The following is an 11,838-nucleotide window of genomic DNA, read 5'->3' as shown; positions in this document are numbered from 1 at the left end:
GCCAAAAGTAGCTGTCAAATCATCAACAAAACATTAGTATCTGGAGCTGAGAGGACAGCGCTGCAGACAGAGACTGGAAATACAGGTTTGAGCAATACTGAAAACACCAAGTGAGGAAGCAGCAGCTCCTATTCTTCAAATGAGCCATTACACAGCACCTCTCTGTGAAGTGATCCAGGCCCAGCTGTCTCTCCTGATTTAACTCTTTCCAGACTTATCCTATGTTGATATAGACTAGATCCAATACCTCAGATTTCACAATGATTTGCATGTAAGTTGCTTTTGCTTTTTTGGTGCAATGGTTCTCATTTATGTGTAGTTACTTGTTAGGTTTCCTTAAGTAATCGATTTCCTATTTGCAAAGTTGAGTTATAGCAAGGGCATGCACTCTGCCTGCAGCCACAGGTTTTTCCTGGTGGTCCCAGTGGCCGTGACTCCTGTCCCACCTGCTGGGAATGCCACCTCCCACACAAAGCCCCCTTCTCCCTACTCAGCCGCCCCCGTGGGCTGGAGCAGATGGCACGCTGAACTCCCCGGCCTGGTGCCTCGGCGCCTTCTCTCCAGCCCCGATCTTCAGGCTGGAACTGCCTGCCGGGCGCTTCCCGACCTTGACTTCCCGCGCATCGGCCTCAGGCTGCTGCTGCAGTAGCCCGGCCACCAACATCCTCCTTTCTTCTCCTTCCGCATCTGTGATGCCCGCGCGCTCTCTAGCCCAGCCCATCTCCGCCCAACTTGCCCCGCCTGGAACACTCGGGACTAGGGGATCGCGAAGAGCAGACACGGAAGGCCAGGGCCCTGCTCGCGGCGTCGGAGAGGAGCGATTGGGGAGAGGGGTGAGCACGCATCTCCACCCATCCTCTCCCACCAGCTCCATTTGGTGACCGCGAGGGCGAGTTGGTGTCTCCAGTGACTCCAGGGTCCCTCCATCGCCGGTCTCGCGGTTCCCGGGGAGGGCTGGGTTCTCCGAAGCCCGGGATTCTCAAGGTGGGACAGGAAGCTCCACACAAGCCTCAGGTGCAGAAGGGAGACGCCTCGGTTCGGAACGGACTCTCTCTTAAGGTGAACTAGCCCTTTGGTTCTGGGGCTGGCCTGGAATTTTGGGGAAGGAAAAAGGCTAGTGGTGAGGGGATGAGAAAACCTGTACACCAGTCTGTGCGTGGTGCCGATCTGCCTTATTACTTTGCCTTCTTTCATTTGCCTCTTCTGTCAATTCGTGTAAACGTTCGTAGGGAGGACAGGCTCTGATGAAGTCTGTTGGCCACGCTGCCCCGGCAGGTGGGCAGGTGAAGCAGCTCAGGGTTTTCTTCCCCAGGCGGTCCCCACAAGGAAAGAACTGGGAGAGATGGGGGTGAGAGGGGCTAGGATTTTGGAGGGAAGAATTCTGGCGCGAACGAAAGTGAAAGTCACCAACTGGTCTGGTCGATCCAACAGCAGTTACAGTAAGGCGGGAGATTTTTTTCAAACTCTTATCCCCACCCCGGACCCAAGCTTACGTGAGCCCACCCCCGTCCGCCAGACCAGCCGCGTCTCTGCGGAGTTCCTCGGGGAACAGCCGACCCGAGCTGGGCGCGGGATTTGAGTCCCGATGCTGGCGGTGGAAAAGGCGCGCATTGCGTCGGGGAGCGCGCGCCGAGCTGGGGTTTTTCCCAGCGCGTGGGCGCGGGCTGGGGGCCGATGGAACTGGGGACCTAAACGCCTGGGCCAGAAGCAGCGCCCACCTGGACGGGCTGCAGGAAACCGTGCATTTCAGTGGCTGCTCCTTGACCTACTGGATGCTGGGAGGGATCAGAGTGGTGGGCTTAGACCAGGCTTAAGGTCCAGAGAGGGAGGGAGCGGCTCAAGGAAAGGAGGGTGAGGAGAGCAAGAGAGGAATTGATTCCTGGGGAGCTGTCAGGGGGCTGGAGGAGGCCTCCCGGGGCGGGCTTTACTGCTGTATCCCTTTCCAATAGGATGACAAACAAGCCCTTCAGGTCGGGGAAAACTTGACTTCGCCAAGTATAAACCAGAAGTTGTAGTGGGATGGCCAGAGGCACTTCACGTTGTGATATCCCATGGTTCAGTCTGGGTACTGTGCACGAAGGAGGAGGGAATGCTACGGAAAAAGTTTTCTTAAGCTCTTGCTCCGCTCAAGTACATGCCGACGGACTGCGAAATTCGTTCTTCTCTCTGCCTGTGTTGTTTGCTTTCTTTGATCTGTGTCTTTTAATCACTCCTAAAGTGCCTGAATTTTTTCTCAAACTCAGCAGCAGCAGCAGACACGGATCCCCCAAATATCCTCAATTATTGGGTAATAAATTCCTGCCTTCAAGGATCCTGCAGTATAACCTAGTTCCTCCTTGATATAACCACTTTTGTTTTTCCAGGGTCTCTGCTGCTTAAAAAGTATCACTGTGGTAAGTGTATTGATATTGATGATAGTAACAATAGTAATATTTACTGGGAGACCTATTACATTCTAGCCACTATTATAAGGGCGTTACATTTTTGTATACATTTTTAAATCTTAAAAACAGTGGAAGTTGATTCTAATTCTGCTCCTGTTTTAGGGTGAGAAAATGAGGCAGGGTAATGATCAGTTAACATACACAAGGTCATGAAGCTCAAAGACAGCAACCTGATATTTTAACCCAGATGGTCTTGTAAAAACTAACATTGAAGAGCCAGCACTTTCAAATACATCACCTCATTCAGAACCATTTCCTCCTTTTACAGACAGGAAACGATGATTCAAAGTGGCTGAGGGGATTTACAGTCAAGGAGAGAGCTGGGATTCTCACTCTGTGGCAGAATGATTGAGAATAAACAGAGTCTTTATATAACTTCCACTTGACCAGAAATTCAGGGGCAAGAGCGTAAGTTAGACAAGAATATGAAGAAGCAACCGAGGAGGTGAACTTTCTACAGACAACTCCTTTACTCTCTTCAAAAAATCAATGCTTTCTTCTAGGATTAAAAGAGCTTTAAAGACACAATTGAGGCCGGCACAGTGGCTCACTTGGCTAATCCTCTGCCTGTGGCACTGGTACCCCGGGTTCTAGTCCCGGTTGGGGCACCGGATTCTGTCCCAGTTGCTCCTCTTCCAGTCTACCTCTCTGCTGTGGCCCAGGAAGGCAGTGGAGGATGGCCCAAGTGCTTGGGCCCTGCACCCACATGGGAGACCAGGAGAAGCACCTGGCTCCTGGCTTCGGATTGGCGCGGTGCACCAGCTGTAGCAACCATTTGGGGAGTGAACCAACGGAAGGAAGACCTTTCTCTCTGTCTCTCTCTCTCACTGTCTAACTCTGCCTGTCAAAAAAAAAAAAAAAAAAAAAAGACACAATTGAGTACAATTTCTATACTTCATTTGGATTTTGGTGTAAATGAGTTATAATTTTTAAATCAGTAAACTTTAGAGATTTAAAGTGATAACTGGGGCCGGTGCTGTGGTGTAGCAGGTAAAGCTGCTGCCTACCGTGCCAGCATCCCAGTTGGGTGCCAGTTTGAGTCCTAGCTGCTCCACTTCCACTCCAGCTCTCTGCTGTGGCCTGGAAAGCAGTGGAAGATGGCCCAAGTCCTTGGACCCTTGCACCCACATGGGAGACCCAGAAGAAGCTCCTGGCTCCTGGATTCAGATTGGCGCAGCTCCAGCCATTGCGGGCAACTGGGGAGTGAACCAATGGATAGAAGACCTCTCTCTCTCTGCCTCTGTTTCTCTCTGTGTAACTCTGACTTTCAAATAAATAAATAAATCTTATTTTTAAAAAGAAAGTGATTATTACAGTTAAAGTGACATGATGTCTCTAACTGAAATGATCTAATAAAATTTTAAAATGATGTAAATTTGAAAAAAAATGAACTATCATTAACTATGTGATAGGTTTGTAAAAGTTCATCATACCATTCTCGTTTTTTTCTGTTTTGAAAGGTTTATAATAAAAAGCCTCAAAAGTATACTCTCTGGAGTTTGGTGACCTTGGGTAAAAGTTTAACCATTCCACATATTCAACTTATGTACTAGTAAAATGGGAACTAATAATAGCTATCTCACAGAGTTGTGAGAATCATATGAGGTAATTTATGAAAAGCATATAGAATGTGAAGTCATCTATTACATGCGTACTCCACTCATTGCCGGACTATCTTTACAAATGCATCTTTATTGAGGGCCTGCCGTGGGCCAGGCATTTTCTTAGATGTTGTTGAGGCCCTGGCAATAGATATGGCTGGTACCCTCAGTGATGTTTACTCTTCCATAGTATCTCTCCCTTTTAAAGATTTCACTATTTTGTTGAAATTATTTGTTCTTTTCTGCAGAGACACCAGAGGAAAGGAGAGGAACAAATATCTTTTTAGACAGAAAACTAAAGCAGTAGCTAAAGTTCCTAACTATCATCTTGGTCAAAGAAATATCATTACAAATTTGTTTTTGTTTTCAGGGTACCACCCAGTTCTTCTCTCTTCCTTTTCCCTATAATATAGTCATTCCTTGCCATTCCTATCTTAAACAGAGATCAGAATTTAACATCAGTGTAACTAGAACATACTTTTGAATTCTCCAGCTGCAAAATCCTCTGTTGAGCATTTACACCTGCACTTGAATTCCATCTCTGCTAGGTGGTCCTGGCCATAATCAGCTCCCTTCCCTTCTCTAAGTTGTACTTTCTCCCATCTACAGAATGCAGACATATCCACTTTTCATGGTATCTACAGATGCTGACAATTGCAGACAGTTTTCATAAAGTGTGTTAGCATAGTTCCTGACATGTAGTGTTCTGTGAGAGAGAGTTTCTGTTGTCAAGGGGATTGTAGTTGGTAAATAAACTACCTACTTGCTCTGTTAATGTCTCTAGGGAGAGGGAGGCTAGAGATGAAGGGGTAAGATGGCATATAGGATCCAAGTTCATTTTTGTCCACTGTAGAGCTAATGGCAAAGGTGAAGATACTATTATAACATGAACTTTTTTGAAATTTGTGTTTCAGTGGAAACATCTATTCATCATCAAGGCCATCATGAGCTCTAGGAAGCGCAGGTCACATAACAGCCCATTCAACTGTAAGAAGAATAGGAAAATTGATGACTATCTTTGGCAGGTATGTCTACACTATGCTAGTATTATATTTAGCCATCCTCAGCACTGAGTTTCATAGTTCTTCCTGTGAAGAAATAACCCTTGTGTGTGTTGGGACTATTACAAAAGTTAAAATCTTTCTTACCCATTTTTTTCTTTCTAATTTGGGGGTACCAGTGGAGAAAGGAGTAACAATACAAATCCTGGCCATATCAAAGTAATCTTTAATAAAAGGCTGTTGTGACACTTCCTAATCAACAATGAAAACGTCAAACATCATGTGTTACAGTAAACTATGGGAAAGAAAACCACAAAGTTAATACTATTATATATCATGAAAATGTATACCATTCCAAGTAGAGCTGATATATTTAGTCATTTTTTAAAGGTTTATTTATTTGTTTGAAAGTCAGAGTTACACAGAGAGAGAGGAGAGGCAGAGAGAGAGAGGTCTTCCATCCGATGGTTCACTCCCCAATTGGCCACAATGGCCGGAACTGTGCTGATCTGAAGCAGAAGCCAAGAGCTTCTTCCAGGTCTCCCATACAGGTGCAGGGGCCCAAGGACTTGGGCCATCTTCTACTGCTTTCCCAGGCCATAGCAGAGAGCTGGATCGGAAGAGGAGCAACCGGGACTTGAACCGGTGCCCATATGGGATGCCAGCGATTCAGCCCAGGGCATTAACCCACTGTGCCACTGTGCCACAGCGCCAGCCCTGATATATTTAATCATAATGGTAACTTACATCTGTGTTGTGCTTTGTAGCTAGCAAAATAATTTTCTTATATATTTGTTCTTATGATAACCCTTTGAAGTAGGCAGGGAGGATGTTATGATCCCCAATTTTTTTATAAGGAGGAGAAAAAAGATGGGAGTACCACTTAAGACAAGAATGAAGACTTGATCTTAAATTTATTGACATGAAGTCAGGACTATTTCTACTATGTGAGCTCCATTATCATATCCAACCATTGTATCATTTCCTGAGTTGAAAATGCTCCTTGAATTTATCAAGAAGAATATTGGTAGGCATCTGAGAACGTAGCTTAAAAACTTTTAACTTTTATCTTGTCCTGGTTCTAGAAAACCAGAATATCCACATGTCTATGAAATCCAAGATGAGCCTATATCTGTTTTCCTCTGAACTACTCCATGAATTAATAACAATATTCCAACCCCCTTCCCCTTTCAAGAGAGTCTCTGTCTTCCTGAGAATCCTTTGGATAGTTGAAGTCCCAACACAGGCTGCCATAGGGTGTATGACAAGGATGTTTCTTTCTGACAACATGATGTAAAGGGATGCTTTTTGAAAGTTTGTTTGTATGCATGGTCAGAATAAATTCATTTCCCTTTTATTTTCCCCTGTATTCCTTCTATTTTTTGACCCAGAATATTAGCTTTATTACAAAGAAGGAAAACAAAGGTTAAGTTATTGTGTATCAGTCATTGTGCTGGATAACAATGACATTAGGCTTAATTTTCACAAGCTTCACCACAATCCTTGTTGTTCACCTACCCAGTTAGTGGTATTGCTGGCATACGAACTCTTGTCTGTTGACACCATTGCCATGTGAAGTAAATGTACCTTTTAGATGTAGAAATCTGATGCTGTTAATTTTGCATTGGATTTTGCTAGTTGGTTAATCATTTTTATTTAATTTCTCTGCTCTCCCTCACCCCTAGTACTTAAAAAATACTCTGTGAAATAAATACTTAAAATTATAAAAAGTATAATCATAAATTAAAATTTACTAAAAAATGTATAGTTTAGTGGGAAACAATACTGGACTAAATGTGAGACTTCTGATATTTCATTATCACTTACTGCTTATGTGTGACCCTAGGAAGGCACTTTTAATAAAAACTTTCTGTGCCTCAATTCACCCATCAAAAGACAGAGGGGCCATATTTGTTTCTCCTCATTTCTTTGCGGATTAATTGAGATACCAGGGAAATAGCTTGAGTTCTTTGCATGACAGATGTTGGGTGAATCATGGAACTTATTATTAGAAATAACTATATTTTAAATTTTTCTATTTATTCTTTTGAGTGATAGAAACCAAGAGAGAGCACTTCAATATGCTAGTTCACTCCCCAAATGCCCACAATTACCAGGGCAGAGCTGAGCTGAGGCTGAAGCTCAGAGCTAGAAACTTAACCCACATCTTCCAATTGAGTAACAGGAGCCCTGTCACTTAGGCCATCAGTGCTGTCTCCCAAGGTCTGCATTAGTCAGAAGTTGGAGTCAGGAGCTGGAGTTAGGTATTAGACCCAGCCACTCTGATGTGGGATGCAGGTGCCTTAACTGGCATCTTAACCCTTAGGCTAAATGCATATCCCAGAAATAACTCTATTTTTATAACCAAACATTTAATGACTGATAATAAATCATGGTAACTTATTTTACCTGAATTTGGTGTTTTAGGAATAAATTTTTCAATGCAATCCATCACTGTGTTCAACAAAAGTAAAAATTACAAGTATGACGAAAACAGTCAATAAGACCTGGAATATCAATATAAGAGAGCTAGTGGATTTTTAAACACCTGGAAAAAAGTTGTATTTCTTCCCTCATATTTCTTAGAAAAATGCACTATTGTAATATTTTCAAGAGCCTATCTGACTCATGTGGCAGGAAAGTCAGCTTATATTTTGGATGTCATGTCAAATTTAATTTTATTCTAATTTAAGATTAGATCTGAGTTTCCAACAGAATTTCTGTGAATTTCATATGACAAAAAGAGAAACAAAGACTAAGGTTGCACTCAGAAGTTTGAAGTATCTAACATTTATTTTTAGGTGCCTAAAGAACAGAATGATGCCAGTGTTTCTCAAATGAAGGTGGAATCTAAAAAACATCTAAAAGATATAAGCAACACCACAGCTCAACAATTCCAATCACCTAAGAAAGCTGGAGGAGACCAGACCACACCCAAAAAGAAGACCATTAACATTACCTTGGCTGTAAACCGGAGGAAAAACAAAAGCATGAAATACGTGCTCATACACAGTGAGAGTGATAGCTTGTATGAGGCACTCAACACTCTTGAGGCAGTCAGGGAAGAGATAGAAACTCGAAAAGGCAGAGAATTGCTGGTGCGTGGTACAGAAGAAATTGAGGGCTACATCAACCTTGGAATGCCTCTCCATTGTTTTCCTGACAACAGCCATGTGGTAATTACATTTTCCCAAAGTAAACAAAAAGAAGATAACCAAGTATTTGGCCGGCATGACAAGGCCTCTACTGACTGTGTCAAGTTTTGGGTTCATGCAATTGGGAAGAAGCAAAGAAGACTTGTTAAACGTGGAGAACTTCACAAAGAAGGCTGCAAACTCTGTGTCTATGCTTTCAAAGGAGAAACCATCAAGGACGCTCTGTGCAAAGACAGCAGATTTCTTTCCTTCCTAGAAAGTGACACTTGGAAGCTCATTAGTAATCTGGACTCCATTTTTGAAAGCACACAGCCAGTAGATGAATTAGAGGGTAAGCTCTTTCAGGTTGAGGTTGAGAAAAGAATGGGCCCTGAGGCAGCAACCCCTCAAAATTCTGAGTTAGAAAAAAGAAACACCTGTGTGTTGAGAAAAGAAATTGTGGATCAGTATCCCTGTTTGAAAAATGAAAGTGAAAAAATCAGAGAAAACTTCAAGAAAAAAATGAAAAAAAGAACAGGGAAAACATTATTTAAATTGCATAGAACAAACTTTGGTAAACTGACAAAAAACTCTACTCCAGTTACATTAATCAAACGTCTTTCACAGCTCAGTGACTCCGTTGGGTTCCTATTCTATAACAACAATGGAAATGAGGGTTCTGCCACCTGCTTTGTTTTTAGCGGGCTGTATATCTTCACTTGTCGGCATGTAATCAGTTACATCGTGGGAAAAGGGATAGAGGAAAGTAAATGGCCGGACATCCTTGCTCAGAGTGTAAGGGTGACATTTTGTTATGAAAGGTCCAATGAGAGAGAAGAGAACTGCTTTTTCATCGAGCCTTGGTTTGAAATATCTGGTGTTGATCTTGACTATGCAGTCCTGAAACTGAAGGAAAACGGACAAAAAGTACCTAAAGGACTGTATAATGGAATTGCTCCTATACCCCTTAGTGGTTTGATTTATATCATTGGCCATCCAAATGGAGAAAAAAAGTCTACTGATGCTTGTACTGTGGTCCCTCAGGCTGAACGAGAAAAGAAATGTCAGGAACATATTCAGGCTAGGAAAGCAGAAGTGTGCCAATACTCTCTGCCGTATATCCATATGTACACTCAGAGCAGTTTCCAGGAAATAGCTCACAATGCAGATGTCATTACCTATGATACTTCTTTTTACTTTGGGTCTTCTGGCTCCCCAGTGTTTGATTCCTATGGTTCACTGGTGGCCATGCATACTGCTGGCTTTGCTTATGAATACCAACATGAAATTTCCAGTATCATTGAGTTTGGCTCTGCTATGAAGTCCATCCTCCTTGATATTAAAAAAAATAATAGTAAGTGGTATGAAGAAGTATGTGTAAATCAGCAGGAGGTAGAAATGGAGAGTGATGAGGATTGTGATGAGTGATTATTTACTGTCATTGGAGTGTTTATTCCATAGGCAATTAAAATGGTTTTCTAAATTACAAAATGGCCAGTTTCATAAAAATAATAATCATATTATATACTGATTCTTAAGTAAAGGCATTTTTCTAAGCACATGAAGATATTAATCCTAACAATTCTCTGAGGTGGATTAAGTGGAAATAACTTTTTATCAACTAGAATACAGTGATTATGTGACGCTTACTGTGCTTTTAGTCTTACTCCATTCAATCTCAGCTGCTTAAGTCAGCAACTTTTCCCTTACATCCTGCATTCTTTCCTTTGACCCCTAAATGACTTTTAATTTTTATTTGTTTATTTTCATTTATTTGAAAGAAAGAGAGAACTTGTATCCACTGGTTCACTTCCCAAATACCTACAACAACTCCGGCTGGTCCAGGCTGAAGTCAGGAGCACAGAATTTAATCCGGGCTTCCCACATGGATGGCAGGGACATAAGTACTTGAACTGTCACCTGGTGCCACACAGAATGTGCATTAGCAGGAAGCTGGAATTGGGAGAGAGCTGGGACTTGAACTCATGCACTCCAGTATGGGATTCCGGTGTCCCAAGCACTTCACCAAATATCCCCCGTATAATATTTAGATGTACACATCAAAGTTCACTCTGTTGTAAAGTCATGTGAATCCTCACATGTACACAATGGCATGTATCCAACCATTAGGGTATCACACAGGGCAGTCTCACCACCTTAAAAATCCCCTGTGCTTCACTCACTTATCCCTCCCCTGAACCTCTGGCAACCACTAGGCTTTTTACTTTCCCAGAATGTCTTATAAATGAAATCACATAGTATGTTACCTTTTCAAAGCAACTTCTTTCATTTGGATAAGAAACTTATATTCCTTCATGTCATTTTCTGGATTGATAACTCATTTCTCATTTTCTTTTGTCACTGATTAATATTGGGTTATATGATCATAACACAAACTGTTCAATAATCTTTTGAAATATCTCTTAGCTGCTTCCAGTTTAGGTGATTATGAATAAAGTTTCTATAAACATGTATGTGCAAGTTTTTGTATGAACACAAGTTTTCAACTTGGGTAAATACCTAGAAGAAAAATGGATGGATTGTGTAGTAAGACTATATTTAGCTTTGTAAGAACCTGCCAGACTGTCTTCTAAACTGATGGTACCATTTTTCATTTGCATGACCAATGAATAAAAGATCTTATTTCCACATGCTTACCAGTGTTTGGTATTTTTAGGCTTTTGGTTTTGTGCTTTGGGCTTCAGGCATGATAGTTTTCGAATGCCTTGAATTCCTCGGTGGATTAAATAATTTAAAAGTGAGGTTGGGACTGTCATGAATGGTCTAGGATATGCATGCATAGTATTAGCCTGGATTCAGACAGGAGAAGAGCCACTATACACATTATAGGAAGAATATATTTAATTAGGAAATAAGAGTTCTGTGAGTATGGAGAGATTAGAAGAAGAGAATAATTTAAGATTACAGCTAGAAGATGCCAGCCTAAAATATCAGAAAAGGGAAGAAATAGATATTGATGTGGAGAAGTCCAGGGAGATGCCATATCTTGTCATCCTAATGGCACCAAATTATTAAATTACAGAGAAGTTGCAAAGTTGGTACATCAGATACAACATACAAGTGATACCTTGTGGAGATATTACAAGATCCTCTCCAACCACCATGATCTTCCAAGAAATCATGACTGCCACTTAGTTTCCACCCTCCAAATTTCTTAGGCATTTTGGTCTTTGACAGATAGTAACGCAAGGGTTCTGCAATAAATAGTTCTCAGCTTTATAAGAAAGTGGTAGTATTACTAAGATGACAACATATAACTAGCCTATGACACATATAACATGTGCACACATACATAACCATAAATTATTTTTAGCTGGGTGGTAATGAGGCAGTTATCATAACATTATCTTACAACTGATTGTTAATGTCAACTTATCTGTACATTCATTGTCCTGCAAATAAATTATGCTATAAGTAGATCTTATCACCAGGTATTACAGTGCATCTGAAATATTCTGCAATGTTTAATACCTTGTCCCATCAGAGTAAAGTATGAAGTTTAAAAACAAATTAAAATTAGACACAGGATAAAAAACAAATCCTTTCTTTTTTGACCATCCTTCTTTTCTGTTTTCTTATGTTCTGCATCTGAATCCTAAATGAGCTCACAAGAGCTTTAAACATGGTCTTTCATTTC

At 41.6% G+C, this 11,838-nt stretch overlaps 1 protein-coding gene across 4 annotated transcripts; it reads left to right on the top strand.

Moving 5' to 3' along the window:
• Nucleotides 1-748: 748 nt before the first annotated feature.
• Nucleotides 749-10,831, top strand: FAM111A (FAM111 trypsin like peptidase A). Of its 4 annotated transcripts, none has more exons than XM_008271656.4 (3): nucleotides 749-833; nucleotides 4,960-5,070; nucleotides 7,848-10,831. In XM_008271656.4, exons 2-3 carry the CDS (start codon nucleotides 4,990-4,992, stop codon nucleotides 9,606-9,608), a joined length of 1,842 nt encoding a protein of 613 aa, XP_008269878.3. In that variant the 5' UTR covers nucleotides 749-833; nucleotides 4,960-4,989; the 3' UTR covers nucleotides 9,609-10,831. The 4 variants fall into 4 exon arrangements, with proteins under 4 accessions (XP_008269878.3, XP_008269869.1, XP_069925994.1 ...); XM_008271647.5 differs by having other exon boundaries at nucleotides 749-1,059; XM_070069893.2 differs by having other exon boundaries at nucleotides 749-2,393.
• Nucleotides 10,832-11,838: the final 1,007 nt, after the last annotated feature.

Source organism: Oryctolagus cuniculus, chromosome 1, assembly GCF_051225735.1.
Source record: "Oryctolagus cuniculus isolate XC-2025 breed Fujian yellow rabbit chromosome 1, ASM5122573v1, whole genome shotgun sequence".
Lineage (NCBI taxonomy): Eukaryota > Metazoa > Chordata > Mammalia > Lagomorpha > Leporidae > Oryctolagus > Oryctolagus cuniculus.
Note: the sequence above shows the minus strand (reverse complement) of the source record. Positions and strands in the feature narration are given on the sequence as shown.